Source organism: Takifugu flavidus, chromosome 20 (genome assembly GCF_003711565.1).
Source record: "Takifugu flavidus isolate HTHZ2018 chromosome 20, ASM371156v2, whole genome shotgun sequence".
Lineage (NCBI taxonomy): Eukaryota > Metazoa > Chordata > Actinopteri > Tetraodontiformes > Tetraodontidae > Takifugu > Takifugu flavidus.
In genome coordinates this window covers 3041387-3064357 of record NC_079539.1, presented here as the reverse complement: position 1 = coordinate 3064357, position 22971 = coordinate 3041387, and the positions used below count along the sequence as shown (strand labels likewise).

General features: G+C 45.9%; 4 protein-coding genes across 13 annotated transcripts; 3 read left to right on the top strand and 1 right to left on the bottom strand.

Annotated features, from left to right (window-relative positions):
• Positions 1-261: 261 nt before the first annotated feature.
• LOC130516831 (heterogeneous nuclear ribonucleoprotein D0-like) lies at positions 262-4352 on the top strand. Of its 7 annotated transcripts, XR_008947595.1 has the most exons (9): positions 262-551; positions 637-805; positions 976-1137; positions 1276-1407; positions 1492-1588; positions 1795-1944; positions 2024-2116; positions 2446-2547; positions 3310-4352. XR_008947595.1 is itself a non-coding variant. In XM_057018134.1 (8 exons), exons 1-7 carry the CDS (start codon positions 385-387, stop codon positions 2089-2091), a joined length of 945 nt encoding a protein of 314 aa, XP_056874114.1. In that variant the 5' UTR covers positions 262-384; the 3' UTR covers positions 2092-2116; positions 3310-4352. The 7 variants fall into 7 exon arrangements, 4 of the variants coding, with proteins under 4 accessions (XP_056874114.1, XP_056874115.1, XP_056874113.1 ...); XR_008947594.1 differs by having other exon boundaries at positions 2024-2547; XM_057018134.1 differs by lacking the exon at positions 2446-2547.
• On the bottom strand, positions 3630-5448 carry si:ch73-234b20.5 (uncharacterized protein LOC449923 homolog). Of its 2 annotated transcripts, none has more exons than XM_057018138.1 (3): positions 5287-5448; positions 4544-4714; positions 3630-4140 (listed from the first exon to the last, which is right to left on the bottom strand). In XM_057018138.1, exons 1-3 carry the CDS (start codon positions 5287-5289, stop codon positions 4003-4005), a joined length of 312 nt encoding a protein of 103 aa, XP_056874118.1. In that variant the 5' UTR covers positions 5290-5448; the 3' UTR covers positions 3630-4002. The 2 variants fall into 2 exon arrangements, with proteins under 2 accessions (XP_056874118.1, XP_056874119.1); XM_057018139.1 differs by lacking the exon at positions 5287-5448 and adding an exon at positions 4956-5243.
• A 307-nt stretch (positions 5449-5755) lies between these two features.
• On the top strand, positions 5756-8606 carry mat2al (methionine adenosyltransferase II, alpha-like). 3 transcript variants are annotated; one of them, XM_057018131.1, is made up of 10 exons: positions 5759-5880; positions 6069-6243; positions 6514-6591; positions 6788-6910; positions 6985-7097; positions 7342-7485; positions 7595-7813; positions 7896-8078; positions 8214-8347; positions 8421-8606. In XM_057018131.1, the coding sequence occupies exons 2-10, from the start codon at positions 6168-6170 to the stop codon at positions 8521-8523; spliced, it is 1173 nt and encodes a 390-aa protein (XP_056874111.1). In that variant the 5' UTR covers positions 5759-5880; positions 6069-6167; the 3' UTR covers positions 8524-8606. The 3 variants fall into 3 exon arrangements, with proteins under 3 accessions (XP_056874110.1, XP_056874111.1, XP_056874112.1); XM_057018130.1 differs by having other exon boundaries at positions 5756-6243; XM_057018132.1 differs by lacking the exons at positions 5759-5880; positions 6069-6243 and adding an exon at positions 6264-6398.
• Positions 8607-9228: 622 nt separating this feature from the next.
• On the top strand, positions 9229-18149 carry LOC130516829 (aryl hydrocarbon receptor-like). Its single transcript, XM_057018129.1, has 11 exons — positions 9229-9499; positions 10862-11040; positions 14031-14137; positions 14201-14290; positions 14680-14791; positions 15025-15152; positions 15426-15616; positions 15688-15797; positions 15887-16028; positions 16115-17360; positions 17456-18149. Exons 1-11 carry the CDS (start codon positions 9441-9443, stop codon positions 17549-17551), a joined length of 2460 nt encoding a protein of 819 aa, XP_056874109.1. The 5' UTR covers positions 9229-9440; the 3' UTR covers positions 17552-18149.
• Positions 18150-22971: the final 4822 nt, after the last annotated feature.

Here is a 22971-nt window from a genome sequence, read left to right as displayed (position 1 = left end):
CGTGCACATGTTCTAAACTGTCGGTTCGGCCGCTCGGTCGGTAGGTGGCGCTGTTTTGCGTAATCTCGCGATAAAGACGGCAACTGCGAATAATATATGACGACGTTCGGGAGGTACCCTGAGCTAACTTGCAAATTGAACCGCTTTTTCCTCCAAGGTACACTGCTTTGCGCAAATTTAGAACAGCGATTAAGCTTCTTCTAGCTAATGAGATCACCCTTTTACTCGAATTTGGAGAATTATTTTGGATTTGCATCGCCGCAGATCCATTAGCTTGTAGCTAACACCGCTAAAGCGTGAGCTAGCCCAGCTTGACTTCAGAATTAGTCGCTTTTTCAAACGTTCTTCCTGACGACTTTTGGAAGCAATCGAAAAACCGAAGCCATGTGTGAAAACTACGAATTTAGCGACGACACGATCATGACGAGAATGGAAGAAGACGGGGAGGCCAACTGTGATGATCCGATGTCCGCGGCTGGAGACTGTGGCCCGATGGGCGACGAGGCCGACGGGTCGCGGATCGACGCCAGCAAAAACGAAGAGGATGAGGGGTAAGGCTGCGGTGGCTGCAGCGCTTCTTTGAATTCCCGTCATTGTGCAAGCTTAATCACCCAAATGCGCTGCCTTTGACAATAGGAAGATGTTCGTTGGTGGGCTCAGCTGGGACACAACAAAGAAAGACCTGAAAGATTACTTTTGCAAGTATGGGGAGGTGGTAGATTGTACGTTAAAACTGGACCCCATAACTGGCAGATCGAGGGGATTCGGCTTTGTGCTCTTCAAAGAACCTGAGAGTGTTGAAAAGGTATAAACACAAATGTCTACATCATGTGCATGATAAGAAATGAAAGCAGAAGGTGATACAGTCTATAGGACATCAGCTGTGTGGTGTAGTCAGATGCATATATGCATGCATGTTTGAAGACCACTCTTATACCGTGCCTAAATGAAGTATCGGTTCTTACTGTAATAAAGGTTGCCTCGCAGAAGGAACATAAACTCAATGGGAAAGTAATTGACCCTAAAAAAGCCAAAGCCATGAAGGGGAAGGAGCCTGTGAAGAAGATCTTTGTCGGTGGTCTCTCTCCAGACACCCCAGAAGAGAAAGTCAGAGAGTACTTTGGTGCCTTTGGGGAGGTACCTATGTTTGTTTGTTTGTTTTGAATCCTTGCACTCATTTAGCAGAGTTGATTTATGTGATGTATGTGCTGATATTTAACATACGCCACATGATAACTGCAAAATGATTCATATATATACTGTCATCCCGAACAGGTGGAGTCAATTGAACTTCCCATGGAGACCAAAACAAACAAAAGGAGAGGCTTTTGCTTCATCACATTCAAAGAGGAAGAGCCAGTGAAATGCATCATGGAGAAAAAGTTTCACAACATCGGACTGAGCAAGGTGCTTGCCCTTTTTAGATCTACCGAATTTCCTACCAGTGATATAGAATTCCAATTGAATCAGATCAAACGTTCTTGCTTTCAGTGTGAAATTAAAGTGGCCGTGTCAAAGGAGCAGTACCAGCAGCAGCAGTACTGGGGCGGCCGTGGCGGATACTCATCCAGGGCTCGAGGAAGAGGAGGTGGGTGGAACATATTCAGTAGATGTGGCTGTAGCACACGCTTCTGAACGGCATAGCAACAGTACACGAATGCCGTGCACGATTCGTTGGTGCTTTGATAAACACAAGGCGACGGCGCATTTGAAACATCCTTGCGAGGAGGTTCGGGTCAGCGCCGCCACCTGTTTCGTAATCGTAGTTGGAACTAAAATCCTCTTTCAACACAGGTCCCAATCAAAATTGGAACCAGGGTTACGGCAACTACTGGAATCAAGGCTATGGGAATTATGGGAATTATGGTTACAATAATCAAGGGTATGGAGGATATGGTGGCTACGATTATTCTGGTTACAATTACGGATATGGTGACTACAACGGTAAGTGGATCTATTGGTGAAAATCCCACTTTTGCCTTTATTTTCAGCATTTTTAGATCTGGCTCGTATTGATTTCTAGATCAATCCGGGGGATATGGCAAGTCACCACGGCGTGGTGGACACACCAACAGTTACAAGCCCTATTAATGGGGAAATCCTCATCCTCAAGCAGGTATGTAGCACCAACAATTATACCACTTCCTGTAAACGTTCTGTAGTAGTCATCTTACTTTGTTGTTTGTAACATCATTTGTAAATTTCTTTTTCTCAGCACCCTCATGTGCTTTACAGTAGTGGTAACATAGAGGCTACACTCGATTACTTAAGCAGCCGGCCTTCTGCTGCCTCATTTGAAAAAAATTTTTTTTTTTCTAACTGTAAAGTTAACAGGTAAAGTACTGCTACTACTGTAAATGGATGCCAAAGTTAAGGATGTGCAAGGAAACAGAAAAGGAAGTATGTTGTCTCCTAACTCTGACATACCTTGTTTGTACCTGCCAGCGGAGCTTCCTTGCAGGCCATGAGCTGACTCCCAGATACTCTCAGGGCCCGCTCAATGCGGACCGGGTACGAGAAGCGTACGCTCTCGAATGCTGCCATTTGGTATGGTCTTACAACATCCTGTATCAGCATTTCTAAACTAAAACAATATGGGACACGTCCAGCTTTGTCATCTTCCTTTCCATTTTTAAGCTGTTTGCAATTGATTGTAATGTAAGAATTAAAATACACACTTGTAATTGTCATTTTTTACAGGCCCTAACTCCCCCACAAGTAACTTTATAAATATAACTATCTGTTTTTCAAAGGATATGTACAGCATTCTCTGGACTTCCCAGTTCCTATTGTTAATATATGTATTCCTAATCTTACTGAAATGTTTGTTTCTTTATTTAGTCCATGAGTTTAAAGCTGGTTCGTAGTTGGACTCCACAGTGATGGGGGATAAAGTGCTTTACTCTGTGTATCTGTACTGCTCTGTGGACGGCGTTGGGAAAAGACTCCTCTTTTGTTAACTTTCTTGTAATTTCTTGAATTTTCCTCTTTTGTAAAAAAAGAAAAAAAAAAAGAGAAATAATAACACAAACAAACATGTCACCACATTTCCAGAAAATTTGCATGCATTGCCTTTTATAAAAGTGTGTCTCGAAGGTTCTTTTTCGTTTAGTATTTGGGCTTTGACCTCTTCAGGCTATTGCACTTGAGGATCTCTAGCACTTAATTTACTGTAAAATGTTAATGTTCTCAGTTTGCTTTTCCTAATTTTTTTGTAACATTAAGACACAGGGGACTCCTAATTTATCTGTATTTGAGTGGTCTTTGTTTTTCACCTGAAGCTGATTTGTTTTTGTATGTTTTTCATAGGTTTCAGAGCGAACAAAGGCAGCTGAGCTGGTGGATCATTGGCCAGAGAGATGATGTATCCAGTAACAATCGATATGATTGTTGTTTTCTTTTCTTCTTCGTAAAGAAACACGCGGAGAGCACTATGACCTACACCCTTTTCGTCTGACTCTACCTAGTATTTGTCGTATATTCAAAGGTTTTGATGTCTTGCCTTGATTTAGATGACTGCCTCCCTTCCTGTTTGTATTTGTTGTTCTATTACGCTGTTTGTGACTCGCTTCTTTACGGACGTGACTAAAATGCTTGTTTGGTTTGAACAGATCACACACCGAGTCCTGTTGTAGATCATAGAAAATGACTTCTTACAGTTTTACACACACCGGCAACATTATATTTGTCATTACAGAGTTTGACTCGCATAAACATCAACATATATACACACAGGTGATCATTATACATTAAGGAATGTGATAATAAACGCGATAAGCACTTAGATTTGTGATCTTTTTTTGAAATGTAAAGACCTGTGTTAATAACTTGGAGTGTTCCGTTCTCGGTTTCAACTTAACCACAAGTATTCTCATTTTAAGAATGTCACAAAATCATGTTTGAAATTGATAAATATTTAAGACCTTGAGGGAGGAAAAGAGATCAAATGATCTGACGTGGTGAGATCAGTCATCCTACAGCTTGATTGCTTTGATCTGAGGTTTAGATGACGTTCGTCGCGAAGAGGATGATGAGGATGATGATGATCAGCACAATGATGCCAATTATAATCATCATTTTTATGTTTTTCCACCAGTACTTCCTGGCGACTCGCGTAGACGTTCTTTGGAACGAGTCTGCCTAAAAAAATTAGAAAAATCATGTCAATAAAACTAAGGAAAGATCCTTAAAAAAAGAGGCAACTGTTGACTTTGTCTTTGGTTCTGAGGCGAATGAGTGTTCTGCATTAAAAATTCAAAACAAAGGAGACCTCTTGAAGTTAAAAGATGGGTCCTCTGCTGTGACTGTCAGATAACAAGGAAGGAAATAAAGAATAAAATGATTGCACCAAAGTTATTTCCTTGAAAAGTGTGTCAAGCAGTACCAGTACTCTGAGTAGACAACAGTCATTTATTGGGGGTAGATGTTAATAGCAGATGAATGGTGATCTGTTACTGTGGACATCATCTATAAGCACCCGGAGCGAACATGTTTACCCTCTTTAAAACATCCGGGTCGGCGGCTCGTGCGGTTAAACACTCACGGAGGCCTGCAGGTCGTCGGACTTCCCGATCAGGTCGTCCAGCCTCTCCCCCCTCTGCAGCACCTTGCTGATGTTGTCCGTCAGGATGACTTTGACCTCGTTGACCTGATTCTGCACGTGGTCCACTTGAGTCGACTGGCCGCGGGTCGGCTCGTGAGGGCTCGTGACATCCTGCGGGAGATGACGACACCAGAGTGCTCAACGGTTCTCTGAAGTTCCCATTTGCGTCGGCCTGATCTTCGCCGCCACAGTCCAGATAATAGGAAAATAAACGACGCAGGGCTCGGAGCCAGAGTCACATGACGAACCTCCAGCCCAGGTTACTAAGTAAACCTGCCTTTTAGACGACCAAGCGCGAGTATCTGCCACAATTCGAGAATAATTAAGGCGAAAAGTCGAGCGCACCACTCACCATCAGTCAGCCTCAACCAGCAACTCTCTCCCGCTGCATACAGATGTCACCTGCCGTAATAATTGATAAACCCGGAGTTTCTGGGCTCCTGCTGCCGTCTGAGCCACAGTTTGAGTTGACCCAGCAACCGGCTGCACCTTTCTGTTACTTATTAACCGAACTGTTGCCTCTAAGTATGGTTGTCTCACCAGGAATCAGACAACATCAGGAACTGAGACACGCAGCTCTTTTCTTTTCCTCTTTTCATCAGCCACAATTTGGCCTATAAATACAGTTTAAATTCTACTAACAAATACATTTGAGTTGTAAAGGTCTGCTGCCTTTTACATACCATCCTCTGCTGCTGAAGTTGCGGAGTTGTTGGCAGGTATGTCCGGGCAAAGGGCTCCTTTTTCTACACAGTGATATTTGCAAGGCAGTAAAAAGTGATGTCACTCTGCTGCAGCACTTCATTTCCTGTACTTTCTCAAGCTGAACCTGATTTTCTTTAAAAGAAAAAAAATATTTAAAATAAATTTTAGATAATAATGAACATGCACAAATTGGTGCACATTTCGGACGCGAACACACACATAAGTGCTAATAAAACAGAACTTTTGCAACTGTAAAATGATATAATTTGATATTACTTCGTGATGAGGTCATATTACTCTATACATTTTGTTTTAAAATAACTTAATCAAGAAGGTTCGAAACTTTTATTTCGACTTTTACTGAGATGTTAAAAGAGACGGAGATTCTTGCAGATGATGAAATTGACGTAACCCGCCCCCAATGACCCCGGAACTACATCCGCTGTCATTTAACCGAACTTCCGGTGTCCAGGAACATCTTTTACATGTTTACTGTCTCGAACTCGTGTTGCTAAACATGGAAAAATCTGGGTGTCCCGAAACATGAAGCACATACTTCTTAACGGAAAAATGTAATGAATAAACCTCCGAAATAACAAAATGAAATTAAGTCCGCACTCAATGGCTGCCTTTGTATAATCATATGTGAATTTCCAACTACTTTTGCTAAGATGCCTCCCACTTCATGTTGTCATTTAGGCAGAAAAAAACTCCACTTCCGAGTTGCAGAGTTAATCATTGCTACTTCATCCTTTATCAGCGTTCCTCAGATAGCTTCAGTCCACTCAGCGACGTTCCAGCGCCACGCTTCCTTCCTCCACGTCTTTTTAGTCACTCAGCTTTCGTTTCGGAACTGAAGATGAACCCCAGCGGAGCCACCAGAAGCGGGAGAACGTTTCTCTTCACGTCCGAGTCAGTCGGAGAAGGACACGCAGGTACCGTGGACATGCGTGGACATGCGTGGACATGTTGCCGTCTCATGCTTACCTCAGCGAACAACGCTGGATGTACAGTTAAATTCAATTCCAATCCCAATAATAGCTTGAAAGAAATGTTCTACTGTTGGATTTTAAAATGTCTCTGTTGATAAGTGAGTATCAGCGTCCCACGCTGCTTCAAGAAACCATGTTCAAAGTGACAGAAACTCAGATAAACCTACATCTCAAACTCAAATAAACCTTTTTCTTTTCCTCCGCGTCTCACAGATAAAATGTGCGATCAGATCAGTGATGCTGTGCTCGACGCCTACCTGAAAGAAGACCCTGACTCCAGAGTGGCCTGTGGTAATGAGGCGCCCAGATCTTTACCAAAGGCTCTTAATATGCACCAATGTCGCGATGTTAATGCGCATTTCTGACCATTAGCACGATTATACAAGCATCTTAGTCAAGATTCAACTGTGACCCCTTAGTCAAAGGTCACTCCAGCGTTACGTCACCGAGGTTTATTATCAGAGGCGTAAAGACCCTTTTATTACAGAGTGTGTAACCAAGACTGGAATGATCCTGCTGGTTGGAGAGGTGACCTCTAAAGCCACAGTGGATCTGCAGAAGGTGGTCCGGAATACCGTGAAGTCCATCGGCTACGACGACTCCGCCAAAGGTGCAGAACGGTGGAATTCCGTATTTGTTGTGATTGAACGGCGTCGTTTGCTGAGTCCCAGCTGTGATCCGCAGGGTTCGACTACAAGACCTGCAACGTGCTGGTTGCCCTGGAGCCTCAGTGTGCCGAGATCTCCGACTGTGTGTTTGAAGGAAGGGATCAGGAGGACATCGGCGCAGGAGACCAGGTTCAGTATTCTGGTTAAATATGCTGCGATGCCGTTAAAAAACCACGAAAAATTAAACAAAAAACTGTTTAGTTCATTTCACACCTCCAATAAATATCTAATATTAATGCAGAATTCTTTCCTTTTGTCCTTGAATGTATGTTTTTTTGCTGCAGTGACACAGATTGTCCAAGATTTGAGCCTATAAATGTTCATATTTATGCTGACCTATTTTCCTGATATGTGGTCGCCTCTGTTCCTCCAGGGTCTGATGTTCGGCTACGCCACCGATGAGACGGAGGAGTGCATGCCGCTCACCATCCTCCTGGCCCACAAACTCAACTACAGGATGAAGGAGCTGTCCCGCACTAGAGAGTGTCCCTGGATCTTACCAGATTCCAAATCACAAGTGAGCCTTGTGTTTCGCCATGATATGTGGACCATCCGAATGATATTTTCTCGCCTCTCCATGCAGTAGTAACAGAGTAGGTGGGATAAAGGCCTGTGTTCTCCTGCAGGTCACTGTGGAGTACCAGGACAACAAGGGAGCCTTGGAGCCTCTGCGTGTCCACACTGTGGTCCTGTCAGTGCAGCATGTCCCCGAGATCAGCCTGAAAGACATCAGGCACCACTTGATGGAGAAAGTGGTGAAGGTGGTCATCCCTGCCAAGTACCTGGATGAAAAGACCATCTACCATCTCCTGCCAAGCGGAAAGTTCCTTCTAGGGGGCCCGCAGGTGATAAAGATGCAACCAGTCAAATGAAACAACAGACTTTTTGACCAAAAGCAGGAGACGTCTGATGGATTTGTGTCATCAGAGTGACGCAGGACTCACTGGGCGTAAAATCATCGTGGACACATATGGAGGATGGGGAGGTCACGGAGGAGGGGCTTTCTCTGGAAAAGACTACTCCAAAGTGGATCGGTCCGGAGCGTATGCAGCTCGCTGGGTTGCTAAATCTTTGGTCAAAGCCGGGCTGTGCAGGAGAGCACTGGTTCAGGTGAGGGAGAGAGAAAAAAACACTCAAATCAAGTCAAAGCAGCATAGAACTCTGCTGTTTTTCTTTATGTTCCTGTACATAAAGATGAAACAGTAGGAACTTTGAGATTTTCCTCTTGTCTGTTACTCTGTGTAGATCTCCTATGCCATCAGCGTGAGCCACCCGCTCTCCATCTCAGTGTTCCACTACGGCACGTCCAACAGAGACGAAGACGAGCTGCTGCAGATCGTGCAGAAGAACTTTGACCTGCGGCCAGGTGTCATCGTGAAGTACGTCCAGTTTTCTCAGTCTTCCTGTCTTTCTCTGTCTACTCGGAGTAAAATCGTCCCTCTCTTCTTACAGAGAACTCGACCTCAAGCGTCCCATTTACCAGTCCACTGCCTGCTATGGCCACTTTGGCAGAGAGGAGTTTCCCTGGGAAAAACCAAAGTCTCTCGTGTTCTGAGTTTGGGACACATTCCACCCAGAAACAATCAAGTCCAACTGTGTCCTGCGATCTATGTTTTCTAAATACAGTTCACAATATAACACATTTGTCAATTTCTGACTAAATGAACAAATCAATGAATTACATTTTAGTGATTTAAAAATAAATAGAAGCAATATCCAATACTATCTATTTTTAAAATCGTTGTTTAAAAAAATCACCAGATTACAGTTTACTGAAGTCAAATCTAAACTAAAACTGGCGAAATGCCTAAAACACCATTTGTCCACTAGATGGCGACAAAGGTTCAAAAGCCGAGAGAGGAAAAAATCTGCCCGTAAATCATGTTTTTTTTTTTAAATGCAGAACATAATGAAACTTGTTAAGTAAAATTCGAGTGAATTTAAATATGATCTAAATTCAACAGAAACTGAAGAAATTCGATAAATACTTACATTTGTCTACTAGTGTGTGATATGGGTCAAATGGCGATTGAGAGAGCATGAAACAGTAGAAACGACGAGGTTAGGTACCAAATAAACAGGTTCTTTTGATGCTACCCGCAAAATGACCTATACCCACGTGTGCTAAAGTAATTTGTATTACTGTACTTCAGAAAAACCTCGGAAAAGAATGCAGCAATTACAACCTTGAACACAAACGTGGTAATGTTACGGACCCTTTGATTGGCTGACGAAAGCATATAAATGTACGGAAGCCTGGAGGCGTTTGTGGCGTTCTCTACTCCTGAAATTTAGTTTCGTAATCTCTCTGTTCTCGGCGGGGTCAGCACAACTTCCAGACATTATTTAGTGTCTCTTGGTTGAAGTTATGTATCCTGGAGGGATTTCGGGTGGTTGTGTCGGGAGAGTCGTCGGGACACTTTTGGATGCATTTTCGAAGTAATAGAAGAGGGAAACGTTGGACGCGTCACCATGTCGGGAAACAATGGACCTTATGCGATCAGGAGGAGGAAGAAGCCCGTCCAGAAAACGTAGGTTCAAACACTATTCCCCCAAAATTGCCCCCGGGCAGAAAGCAAAGCAAAAGCCCCCGTTTGGTGGCGTCGGGACGGTTCAGTGTTCCATTCCTGTGTTTCCACATGTCATATCTGTAATCACCACGATGCGACCAATTCCGTTTTTCTGAGGCAGACTTGATTACCCAAAATGTGGAGAAAGTTCAAGGTCAAGTTCACCTGCAGAAGATGTCACGCAAAAGCGCGATCACGCGTGATCTGCACCCATTTTAGAAATGCGTCGTTTATCTGAAGTGTCGGCCAATTGTTGCATGTTCTTCACTGACTTTACCTGAAGGAGCAAATCACTTTCTAAACATTTCAGTAGAAGCAAACATGATTAAAGAAAAGACTTATTCATGCAAAATGAAACGATCAGACCAAACAAACAAGCCTCATGTTCTTAATACAGTAAATCACATCTTTAACTTGGGTCCTCCTTCATGTTTGTGAATATTGCAGGAAGGAAACATCTATAGAGGAATTTTAAATGTTGCACCTGATTTATGCAGGATGCTTTGCATCTTTCCCTGCTAAAGTGGCCTCCAATTATCTCGGATTTATCTGCCATTGTTGTCAGTCAGAAATGTCTCTCAGGATAAAGGTGAATTTCCATCATCATCACGCTATAAACCATTTGATATTATGTCTTTATGCTCCAGAGAAAATACTTTATTTCAGCTGTAAATGGTAAATACTGCCCCTGGCCATTTGACCAGGCCGTTTCACTGCAAAAATGTCAGATTTTTAATCACAATATCTAAAATTAGCTGACAGTGAGGTGACGGGAGGCTCACGTTGGTGACTGAAAGCACATTCATGGTCTGCAGAGGTTGCATCCTACAGAGGGAGGGGTTTATTTCATCATATTCAATGTCTAAAATGTTATTTTATATATAAAAATACGGTAAATTATGGAATTTACCTGCCAAAATGCAAATCTTCAGCAACTTCCATACTTAAAAGGCCCACAAACCTACAGATACTTTATGATTAAGTCAACAGGAAGTAAACTTAAATGATGCTTATATACTTTTTTCTTTAATTCAATAATGCCACTTACTCTGCACTTCTTTGTTTATTTTACATGTAACAACATACGCTGCACCTCTGTTATTACTTTTAGCTCATTAGTTGTGTTTGTCCTTCAGCGTTTATTTTGGCAGCGCCGCACAGAAGCAAGCGCTCGATGTTTCAATAGGAGCATTGTTGGCGTGAGCCGGAAGAGTCGGCCTGATGTGTGCTCACACGCGCAGACCTTGCCTGCTCCCTGGTTCCTCATCTGAAATAAGGACCTCATTCCCCCAACACTAAAATGTCCTCATCTCATCTTTAAAGTGTGAAGCCTCCACCTGCGAAGACCAATCCGTCCAAACGCCACCGGGACCGCCTGAACGTGGAGCTGGATCACCTGGCCAGTCTGCTGCCTTTCTCCGAGGAGATCAGGAGCCGCCTGGACAAGCTGTCGGTGCTCCGCCTCAGCGTGGGGTACCTGAAGGCCAAGAGCTGCCTCCAAGGTCAGTGATCGCTGCGTCCTGGACGTTTGTCCTATCCGTGGAGTGTGGGGGACGCTGTTGGGGACGCGGTCGGGTGCTGACGGCTGTGTGGTTGAGCCTTGGGAGGAGGGAATCTTGACACCGGGTTAATGTAAACATGCCATGCCGGAGGGGAAAGAGTGTGAGGAAAAGGGAGTTTTAATCGGGATCACGTGACAGCCAGACTGGAACAGTAGGTCTTTATTCTGATCCTAATCAAACACACACACCCAGGCTGAGGTGAGTCCAGGTCGCCGACAGCATCAGTAGTGTGTGTATTTGCTAAAAGGATGTTGTTCAGCACTGAGTGAGCATGAGCGTATTCTTCTTGTCTCTGGTCTGCGTTCTACTCCAGCGGTTCCACGTGCATCGACCTGGTTCAGCGGTCCATCTGTTGCTCTTCCTCTTCGGTTTCTCTTTCCAGTCACTTTTCAGGGCTTTTGCTGGCACAGACACGCCCGTAGTTTGTCCTCGAACGCATCTTCGGTACATCCTGGCAGCAGCTCAACAGCAGAGGAGCCTCCCTTTCTGCTCTGTGGCCTCCTGGTTCGCTATCAGCTGACTGATCGCTGCTGCTGCTGCTGCTGGATCAGAGGGGGTGGGGGAAGCTCGCTGGCACGACATGGGGGCTCCTTACAAGGCCGCGGAGCTTCGCGTTGGCTCAAGTGAACATGGTGAACCAGCAGACGTGGACCAGTAGAGTCGACGGAGCCGTGGACTCGGCTGGTGATCCGGTGAAATCAGAGCCCAGGTTATCAGACCAGGACCCCTCCCTGCATCGCTTCCCGGTCCACTTCTGAAGGTCAGGGGGTCAGCATGGGCCCCCTGTGTCAGACGAGCAGTTTCTGCGCTCCACCAGCCCATCTGCTGCGCCGGGCCGCCCGGGCCCGCCTTCACCCCACACGCGCATCACTTCACATTTCCAACTCCCTCGAGACGGTTGCTGCCACCAACCGCGTCCGCTCCCTGTGACAAACAGTCATTTACCAAAAATAAAAGCTCCTAACAACCAGCTGTATTTAAAGGAGCAGAAAGGCCCCGCTGTCATTCCCAGTCTGACTAACAATAAACAGGTTGATTGGGGGAAAAAATAAAAAATCATGCAATAACAGCTTTGGTGTAGTTAGCATTGTCTCCAGAGGAGAGGTTCCTCCTGGCATCCTTAACATTTGCTTCATCTCTCTAATCTCCTGCACCCGTTTCCTCTGCTTGTGTGTTGAGGGGTGAATAATAGTGGATTTTCAATACTGTTGATATCAAAGTGAATATGATAAAATGTTGGGAGGGGCGTCCATTGTCCCTGGGTTGCTTAAAATGGAACCGGTGGAACCTATAAATGAGCTTTTTGTTCAATTCTTGAGCTTTTGCCTTCTTGTATTTGCATGTTAGAAGGACTTGTATCTCATCCTGACAATGTTTTTTTTGATGGCGAGATAAAATGATGCCATGTTTTTGGTCGGTGGGATGACGTCAAGCGTGAAGCGTTGGCAGGAGTCGGGCCCTCTGTTGCGGGTCGTAAACACAAACCGAACGGGGTCCAACAGATTCCCGCAATGCCGAATCACCTCTGAGCACAGATTGTTCCCTCCGGTGAGCCTTGAATGACTCCCAGGTGATACCATTCCCCTTCAGTCAACACCGGGAGTGCGGGTTATCATGGCGAACCATCGTCACCGTGGCGACCGCCCAGAGTCTGAGCGGTGCAGGAAGTCTGAAACCACGGCGCAGGGGAAGAGGGGATTTGCTTCATGTGGGTCGCTCATGTCTGCTTCCTGTATGTGCCGATAAGTGTTGACACGACCGAACGGCTGTTATTAGCTCACCAGAAGTGCAACTTTCCAGAAATCTGTAGTTCCTGTGAAAAGGCTCTCACAGGTACCAGATACTTTCAAGCTTGTCTGGCTGCTGCTACTTTCTCTCTTCATTAAGGCTCCTCAGTGCTGCAACTATCAGACTATATTAACGGGCCCACGTTTGGGCGACTTCACGAGCTCTCGATGAGCACTTTCTCTTTTATGTCTGTGAAGTTGGGCGCTGATAGACGGAGATAAAATCATCTCCTCAGCGCACGTCAGAGCCTCCTCATCTGAGCTTTATCAGCAGCAGGTCATGCTGGCAATAGTGGGAAATACCTTCATACCAGAGGGATGAGAGCCAGAATTTGTGGACTGTACTGTCAAAATAAGACCTGGTTTCGACCTCTGACCCTTGTTGAGTTGTTGACGTGTCTTAAGTTTGTCCTATAATAACAAAATGAAGCTTTCAGTCCTTCAGGAGTTTGAAGAATGCTGCTCTTGATGACGGAGAAGATTCCTGAAGATCTCCCCCCCTGTGATTATGTGTGGTCACGAGCAGAGGAAGACGCATCCAGTGGGTTTTTTTTATTGAGGAGTGAGGATGGTGCAGCCGAATGTGGAGGGTAGCGTGCAGAAGGAAAGGAGATTTTCTTTGTTGTGTGAATGGCAGCCGCCACAGATTAGATTACTCGACATCTGGCGATGCCACGTCTTCACGCGGAGACAAAAAGTCAACATCCATGGCAGAAGGGGTCGCCCATTTTTATTTTTTGAGCATTTCCCAAAATGCTTTATTTCCCTGTGTTAGATTGGGAGTGTTTGCAGCAAATCTGGGGTGTTGTGATTGTGGAGGCGCCCTGGCAACCAGCCGGGATTGTTGTTTGTTGACTTGGGCGTAAATCTCTTCTACCTCTTGGAACGTTGCTGCGCCTTGTTTTGCATAATAGCTTCAGAGAGAAAGAACCCGAGCAGGAAATCAGACTTATGATAGCGTAATTATGACCTGAAATACATAAATCTTTCTCATCAAATGAGCGCCTTCCTCTCACTTCTGTTCCTTCACTGTTCTCGTATCTATGAAGCCTGACTGGGACTCTCACTGATGTTGTCGACTGGGCTGAAACGCGCGTGTTGACGTCGGCTTTGCCTTCATCTCGCGGCTGCTCTGTGTTTCAGCACCCCTGCAGAAGAGCTCGGCATCTCTCCCCCCTTCAAACGGCAGAAATGGAAACGTGGCGTCTCTGGGTGGAGTCGGGTTCTCCGAGGGAGAACTCCTCCTGAAGGTACAGGATCTAAACGCAGAGTCTGACACGTGCGCGCCTGCGCTCATCAGTTTGTTTTCTTAGGCTTTGGACGGTTTTGTGTTGGCCGTGATGGCTGACGGGATGGTCTTCTACGCATCTCCCACCATCCAGGACTTCCTCGGCTTCCACCAGGTGAGGCTGCGGCTCCGGACCGACCCGGTTCACCTTAGCTTTGCCGGTTGTAACAGTCGAACATCGACGCTGGTGCCTCTTTCTTTTAAAAATAAAAAAAAACCCAGCGTGTCCATTTGAATTCTGACAGTCACAGTTCCATCTCTGTGGGAGCCCACAGTAAATCATTTCAGTGTCCCAATTCCCGTCTCTGTGGCGGAGTCACGTCGTCGGTCAACGTGCGCTAAGGCGAACAAACCCAAACACGCTGACAGCGGCGGCCGCTCCGATTTCCTTTGGCTAAACTGCAGAAGTACATTTATTTTCGGCCGATTCTGCGTGGAGGCATCTTTTTGGCTCCAGGACAGCGGTTGCTCTGTGACTAGATCGTCCCGTCTCTCTGCCCTCAGTCTGACGTGGTCCAGCAGAGCGTTTACAACCTGGTTCACACGGACGACAGAGAGATGTTCAGGCGTCAGCTCCAGTTCTCCGGCGGCGCCGACTCCGACCTGAAAGCGGAAAGTAAGAACTCGACCTGCGCTGATTTGTGCTGTGATGCTGAATTGAGTGGCCACGGGCAGTGAATGCACCACGCCCATCATTACCATCATTTAGCATTTAGCTAACATCATATATCTCTATATCTACATCCTGACGGATGCATACGTATGTCACATGTTTGCTTATTGTGCTGCTATGATGAACCTGGACGCTACGGGAACCACTCGGCACTGATTGCGCTGGTTTCTGTGCAGGCGGGTCCTGCAGTAATGATCCCGTGAGCTTGTTGCCTCAAAACACCGCTCCAGAGAACTCCTCTTTCCTTGAAAGAAGCTTTTGTTGTCGCCTCCGCTGCCTGCTGGATAACACATCTGGATTCCTGGTACCACACATTCAGAAGCTTCCGCTTGCTGCCTGCCTCCTGTTGAAGATTTGATTTCTCCTCAATGGGATTTTTGGGGGTTTTTTTAGAACAAAAAACTCTTAAAATGCAAGTATATAAATTCCTTATTGGGTCTAACTCATGGTAACATGGATTCATCCCCTGGGGACCATGAACATCTGCATGAAGCTTCCTCTGCTGCACATGCTGCTAAAACCGCCTTTTTTTTACAGCACGATCCAGGAAATTAAGTATATTTTCTTCACCTTCAAGGCTTTGAACTTCACCGGCCGGCTGAAGCGTCTGAGCCTCCTGGGAACCAGAGGGGCTGATGGGGGTACCGCTGCTCTTTTTGCCATCGCCACACCCGTGGAGCCTCCCTCCATCACGGAGATCCGGACAAAGACTTTCATCTTTCAGACCAAACACCGGATGGACTTTGCCCCCATGGGCATCGACACGAGGTGGGTGGTTTGAGTGGCGCCTGAGCGGCCCGTGGTGGCGGCCTCACAATCTCGTGTGTGTTTGGTTCCAGAGGGAAGCTGGTTTTAGGTTATTCCGAGACGGAGCTGGTCACGAGAGGCTCTGGTTACCAGTTCATCCATGCTGCCGATATGATGTACTGCGCTGACAACCACCTTAAAAGTCAGTTACCCCGTCGGCCACACGCATTAAGCTGCGAAGCCGCCGCCACATCCGTAAACCTGCCCCGCGTCTGTGCCCTCTGTCCTCAGTGATGAAGACGGGAAACAGTGGCTTCACTTTCTTCAGGCTGCTGACTAAAACAGGATGCTGGTTGTGGGTTCAAGCCTCTGCCAGGGTGGTTTTTAAGAACGGGAGACCGGATTTCATCATTGCTCGTCAGAAAGCCCTCACGTAAGTCCTCAAAGCTTCACAGCCTGGAGTCGTGGCCTGTTTCGGGTGTTAATAGCGACCAAAGCTTCCTCACTTTTTTGGGGTAGGAACGAGGAAGGAGAGGAGCACCTCCACCAGAGAAGACGGCAGCTTCCCTTTAACCTCTCTACCGGCGACGGCGTCCTGTACGACACTTGGATGGAACCCTTCTCCCTGCCCGGGCCTCCGGCTTCTGACGCCGCGAGCGTCACCAAACCCGCGGCGGTGGATTCTTTGGACCCTGCGTCCCTGTTGGGGTCCCTGCACCGGCAGGATCGTTCTGTCTACTCCTGCGCTCCAAAACCTCCTCCGCAGAGGTTCCCTCAAAGACCGGAGGAGTTGGATTCGGAACCTCCTCAGTCGCCTTTGGAGCAGGCCTTCTGGGACAGCCACGCCCTGCTCAGCGTGCCGGGTCAGAGCCAGGCTCCGCAGAGGAGGCCTGTCGCCGGGGACCAGACGGCAGAAGCCATGATCGAATCCCTGGAGCAGATTATGAGAGACATTGGGGATGGAGGAATGGAGGACTTTGAAATCGAGGAGCCGGAACTGAGGGACTGGGAGAACACTCTGGTTCAGAAGAACCACGAGAGGCAGGATGCAGCGAATCTCCTGAACCAGGCGCTGGCTAACGACGTGTTCTCGTACGTGGAGGAAGCTCTGATGAGGGAGACCAGAGGCCCGCTGCAGAGTTCAGGACTTCCTGAGACTGCCCGCACCCTGACCCCCACACAAAACTCACAACCGTGGCCCCCGGGTGGCTGCGTCCCCCCCCAGGGGAGGCCGATGATTCCCTCCCAGCCCTGCGGTGTTTTCCAGCCTGATTCCCTGCAGCAGTCGTGGCACCTGCCTGTCGAACACGCCAACAGTATCGACCACCAAGCACAACATCATTTAAAACGGGCGATAAACACGCACGGCCTTCAGGGCTCGTCGTCATGCCGACAACAGCAGCCCCCGAGTTTCCGCCCCAGCGCCGCCGCTCCACCACACCACCTGCTCATCCAGCAGTTGTCAGGCAGCTGCGACCACGGCAACAGAAACGGACACAGCGGCGACGCTGCTGCTGCGTCTTTGTGTATGAACTGGACTCTGCCGGGGGCGGCGTGCTCCGGAGGGCGCCGCCTGGCAGCGCCCACCACCCCGAACTGCCCCTTCACCCTGTCCCATCCTCACGCGGCCGCCTGCCCAGAGGTGGACAACATCGGTTCGCTTCACCTGCACGGAGACAGTGGCGGCCTGGAGGTGGCTCCATCAGAATATCTTTACAGGAATGCGTCGTTACAGCCGTCCTGCTGTTGGCAGGAAGAAGCTCGGGTAAAGAAATACAAACAAGCATTTATTATCTTAATGAGTGTTTTTGTTCATGAATGAATAAGCTAATCGAAGCTCTTCCCCCTGTTCTTTCACAGATCCCCACCGTCCCCCTGAACGGTGTCCCTGACCCGTTGTCCTTCACCGTCCATCCTACCGAGTGCGTCGGCCTCTCCCAGGACACTGGAATGTAGCCGCGCTCTGGACAGATGTTCTCAGAAAAGCGCTTTATTACCAGTGGAACTTTTACTTTGTCTGTATTCCTTTAATCTCAAACTTCTTTCAGTGTTTTTTTTAACATTTTAATCATGTAAAAGAGCAGCAGCCATGCGTTATTCATCAACTGTTTCCTGTTTTTCATTTGGACTTAAGGGGATCTCCAACTAGTAGACTGAAACGCAGCCTTTTGCAGATATTTATTCAACTTTGCATCATCAGTGCGCTTCTTTTCTCTTACACATTTGGACTAAAGGCCACGGATAAAAATCTGGTCCCATCGTCATAAAAACATCATTTAATACGTTTTGCACTGAAGAAGATGCAGTATTACGATACTGTAAAGTGAATCAGGCATTCAGATTAAGCAGATTACAGAACCACGTATTTAAGATAAAATGATATATGTATATTTAAAAAGTTCCTCTTTTTAAATGCGTTGAAAAACTTTATTCCACTTGCTCCCAACAACTTTGCACTGTTATTGTTTGCTCTAAATCTTTTGTGTATTGTGCTTCCAGCTGCTAACTTATATCCAAAGTGCTGAATTAAATCGTGAGAATGGTTTATTCCCCATTCATGTTTTCCCACGCTAAGTTTTCCCACACAGCCGGCGGCGTCCGTCTGAAGCTGGCGCGAACACCAACACTTATCGCTTGAAAATGCACCTTGTGTCTCGCTAGCAAACGCCGGCGACGTCTCCAGGGATGGAACAAAACGCCACTGTTTCTTCCTTTCATAAGTTGTGTTGCTTCTTCTGGCTCGTGAGCGTGACCCAGAGGCCGTGTTGTGGGTGGCGATAAAGGTCAGCGTGCTGGAGAACTGAGGGCTGTGTGGTGTCGTGGGCTGACAGGCACGTGCTTTAAAAGTTTCAATGAGGTGTTTCACGTCTACAATGACGCCAGTTACGACAGAGTCACCATGACATCATTGCTATTATTTAGCATTTAGCTAACATCATGCACTTCTCATCCCCGAGCAACAGAACTAATTTAATCGTGTTATTTATGACATTTGGTATCGATTCCGCATGAAAATGTAAATGTAGTGCGAGCATCACACCCGCCAGGTCCAATAGCGCCCCCTGCAGACTACTTCACGTATCTGCACAACCTGTTCATTCCTGAAAGCTTCAGTTGGACATAATAACTGTTCAAATGTGCCGACAGCGCTATTTAGCCTAAACCATAAATATCAAGCTTGTACTGGAGCATTTTGTTGAGTGTTTACAACAACTTCCTCGAGATGACGCTGTTATATTCCAGGTGAATGACTTCCTGCCGCGTTGGCGGAGGATTTTCCCTAGAATTTTCTACTTGTACCTAGGATCGTTTCATGTTTTTTAAATGGAAATTTTTTAACAGGAAGTTTCTTAGTTCAAAGTCTGTGTCGCTGTCTGCAGCTGAAAGTGATATTTTATTTGGTAAAAGCACAGGAACTATCGTTAAAGTTGATCCTGAAGCACCAAATATCATCTAAAGAAGAAAAAACACCTTTAGAGCAGCTCGTATTTAAAAAAAAAAAAAAAAAATGCGTGAGGCCAATAAAATAAAACATTTGAGTTTTTAAACATCTTAATATGTGCATAAAAAGGTATTGTTAGGGTTTTTCCAACACTAATTTGAAACCGAAAGTGCCAATAAGGAAACCAAAACAAGTTCAAGGGCATTTTTATTAAGATAATCATTATGATTATTACTATAGTTGCATGCTTATGACAGGGAAACAGGAGATTTGTGTTTCACTATATCAGGCTTGAATGTGTTGGACGCAGAATTCTTTTGTGTGCTGTTTGTGCACATCATGACATCCATGCTGACACATCACCTTTTGTTAACATGTTTTACGTCTGTCTCCTTTCATATTCTGTCAAAAAAGATCATTTTCAATGAGCAATTTGTCACCCTTTAAATGTAATTGAATTTTGATGTGATGGCAATTATTCATCATTAAACTTATTTGCCTTAATTTGAAATTTTAATGAGTTCTTTTGGGTGACAGAAGAGATGAGTATTTGGTCACAAAGGAGCTTTATCACTCCAGGCAAAGACCCGCTGAAATTACCTAGCATCCCCTGCACCACTGGTCCAGTTTAACAAAGAAATGATGACGAATAAAAGGATTGTTTAAGTATGAGGGCCTAACCTGAATAATTTAATATCATTTCTTATTTTATTTTATTATTTTGACAATGTTTTCAGTATAATTTTCTTTTTTGTACAGTTAACGAGTGAAACAATCCATATTTTTTCTTTTATAATCTCATTTATGATATTCAACAATAATAATCAAATTTAAAATAAATATATATAATTATAACAATAGGTTGTTATTCGGTTGGTCAACCACTAGGGGGAGTAGTTTTTAAAAGCTACTGAAAATTATATTTTAATCTGCCGTGCTTCTGTTCAATGGCGATATTATTTTCATATATTTAAAAACTAAAATCAGCAGATACACACTTGTAAGAACCCAGCAGCACTTTGCTAAACGTGGCAGCAAATGTATTTGTATTGAGGCCAATATTCTGGCCTCGTGGGTGGAACCGCCATAGCAGCGATGCCACGCTGACGCTTTCTCCTCTTTGTTTCGATCTCATTTTCTCTCCAAGCAGCAGATGATAATAGGCAATCCTGCGGTGTTGCATCTCCCCCGTTACATATAGAGCAAGAGGAAATTTTGGAGCTTGGCACAAAGAAAGGTCACGGTATGAGCAGAGCAACGGCGAGGGTGTGAAACGAGAACAGATTCATCCATTAATGAAAGAATCGGCCCCAGTGACGGAATAATGCTGCGTGTGTCAGATGTCACCGCTCATATTGTTTTGACAAGCAAATTCAGGAGGACGGCGAGCTCATAAAATTTGCAGACGCAGATTAAATTTTGTGCGTGTGTGCGTGTGTGTGCGTGTGTGTGTGTGTGTGTGTGTGTGTGTGTAATGGGATTTTAGGTGTCCTCAGCTGTTCCTCTCTCTGTGGGATGGGAGAGGAGGGAAATAGCCAATAACTACTGTGGTCTACATAGTTGGAGTTCACTTATGCTCTACTTAGCTATGTGATGCCATCAAATGTAATTTAAGTATATATATGACAGCAGGAAGGTTCTGGGTTCGAATCCCCAGAGGCTTTCCTATGTGGAATTTGCATGTACTCTCCATGTCTACATGTTTGGCTGCAGCTTCCTCCCACAGAGACGTGCATTTGGGGACACATGACCCTATTGTTGACCCTTTGTTGTTGACCCTTTATTGTTGACCCTTTGTTGTTGACCTCTTAGGTGTGAATTGTTGTTTTTGCTGCCCCCAGGTAAACATGGCAGAAGATGGCTGCACAGACAGACCTTAGCACGTCTCCGTCCCACAGCTGGATCACCGCGGGCGAATGTGTCTAAATGGTTTCTATAGCGACCTAACCCGGATGCTTTCCTGCCTGCCACCACTTGGACGGACCGCCGTCCAACCAGGCCCCCCCGCTCACCTCCTCAAGCCTCTCCAATTTGTATCCCAAGTACGTGCACATTAGGGATTTGCCGTGCGCCTCGGTGAGGTCGGCAGGATTCATTTCTGTGCCCTAAATCTGCCATCCAGTCGCACGTTTGACCTCTGAGAAGATGAAGCCGTCGGGCGGCTGAAAGGCGCGGGCTGCTATGCAGATCGGGGGTGAGGGCGACGCTTTCCCTCCTTTAACTTCCTGTCTTTTATGGATCACCTTGAGCTCCGCAGGGCATCCTCCCTGGAGTCCCTTTGTCTATGAATGCTAATGGGATCTCTCGGTGTTAATAATAAATAGCTGCTGATAAAATTATAAATTTCTAATGTCCCTCTCAGACCTTTTTCTCTCCTCTGCATCAGATTAGTTTATCAGGGCTTCACCGCCCCAAACACTTTGGGCTTAATTATTTAAACTGCCTGAAATATTCATATCCTCCTTTTCTTGGGCGCAAAAGCCATCGTTCAGCCCCTGAACATTTTTGGGTGGCAAAAAAAAAAGAAGAGGCAGAGGGGGATGAAATATTCAGCAGTGTGTGGGCCCTCCGATTATTTCTTTAGATGCATGAATGTAAAAAAAAAAAAAGAAACCCATGTATGCGGGCTGACATTAGCATTTTTTGGGGGGGAATAATTCCTACAGCAATATAATACAGCAGTTTCAATTATTCAAGGCGCACGAGCACATTTATGTTTAATCACATCCTGGGAATTTTGGATACAATCACTTCATGGCTGTCATTTGTTTTTTCCACCCGTGGGCGATGCGATTAAGTGTAAAAGAGTATTAAAAGATGTGTTTTACTGGGAAATATAAAAGAAAGAAACGGTCCATCGGGGAGTCAGACCCAGAGTTCCACGTTCCTGCCTCCAGTTTCTTTGCAGGTCAGACGGGGAGTTTGGATGCATCTGGCTCTGGCTCCCATCGATGTTTAACCGAAGCATCAGAGCAGAAGGACGTCTCCCTCCTGTAATGTAATCATTCCTCTGTGGTCGATCCTCGGATTCGCTCTTAGCTTACACAAACGCTTTTGTTAGCTGCCTGCCGCTGTGCTGTATTATTCAGAGGCCAAACTCTCCCTTTCTCTGCCTCCTGATCCAGGCTCCTCGGGCCCGTCGCTGCACCCACCCCAGGGATCAATTTGGCCAGCACCGCGGACCCACTGGATCAGATCGGGAGGGATCGTGGAGCTGGGCGGCGGTGGCGGCGGCAGAAACGTCTCCACTCTCGGGTAAAAAGAGATTTGGTGCTTAAACTGAACAGAAAATAGGAATTCAGTCGCCACCTTGATTTCTGACACCTGACTGGGAACCATTGCTGTAATAATCCAATGATTCTCAAGGCCATTATTCATTATTTACGAATGATAATTTAAACAATAATGAATATTGAATAGGTGTTCCGTTTTAGCCATATGTGTCGTCATGGGATCCATTTTCTGCAAAGTTTTGAGGTCAGGACTTGCAGTCAGGGTGACCGTTGAGCTGCACGGAGCATTTAGAATTCACAGTAAAGCTAAATTCAAGTAGATCCAGAGAGCAGACAGATTGTTAAAACATTTATTAAGCAGCTTCGTGCACTAAATGATTCATCTGGACAGCTCATTTTGAAAATCACGTCGGCTACGCAGCTTACATTTTTATTATATTAACAGCCTGGTATTAGCTTTGCCGCATAAATTATTAAATATTATGGCTCGGGCGGCTCGCTGTAATCGCAACTCTTCACAAACCGCATTAAAAGTTCCGTGAGTTGGATTGATGGAGGCCGTGGAGCTGCGGTTTGCATCAAGGCCCTACACGCAAAATTTATAAAGTGTTTTGATTAATCTGCTCATTTAGTCGTGATTGACGGCTGAGCTCGGCCCGCTATTGGAGAAAAAGAAATGTGGGCGGGGCCTCAGTGTTGAA

Bases quoted from the DNA above. Each gene is read 5' to 3' on its own strand.
- LOC130516831 (XM_057018134.1), top strand. From the start codon at position 385: ATGTGTGAAAACTACGAATTTAGCGACGACACGATCATGACGAGAATG. The intron at 552-636 runs GTAAGGCTGCGG...CTTTGACAATAG, and splicing joins AAAAACGAAGAGGATGAGGG to GAAGATGTTCGTTGGTGGGC. The intron at 1,945-2,023 runs GTAAGTGGATCT...ATTGATTTCTAG, and splicing joins CGGATATGGTGACTACAACG to ATCAATCCGGGGGATATGGC.
- si:ch73-234b20.5 (XM_057018138.1), bottom strand. The intron at 4,141-4,543 runs GTGAGTGTTTAA...TAATTTTTTTAG, and splicing joins CCGACGACCTGCAGGCCTCC to GCAGACTCGTTCCAAAGAAC.
- mat2al (XM_057018130.1), top strand. From the start codon at position 5,994: ATGTTGTCATTTAGGCAGAAAAAAACTCCACTTCCGAGTTGCAGAGTT. The intron at 6,592-6,787 runs GTAATGAGGCGC...CTTTTATTACAG, and splicing joins TGACTCCAGAGTGGCCTGTG to AGTGTGTAACCAAGACTGGA. The intron at 7,098-7,341 runs GTTCAGTATTCT...CTGTTCCTCCAG, and splicing joins ACATCGGCGCAGGAGACCAG to GGTCTGATGTTCGGCTACGC.
- LOC130516829 (XM_057018129.1), top strand. From the start codon at position 9,441: ATGTCGGGAAACAATGGACCTTATGCGATCAGGAGGAGGAAGAAGCCC. The intron at 15,153-15,425 runs GTACCACACATT...TTCACCTTCAAG, and splicing joins ATAACACATCTGGATTCCTG to GCTTTGAACTTCACCGGCCG. The intron at 15,798-15,886 runs GTCAGTTACCCC...CTCTGTCCTCAG, and splicing joins CGCTGACAACCACCTTAAAA to TGATGAAGACGGGAAACAGT.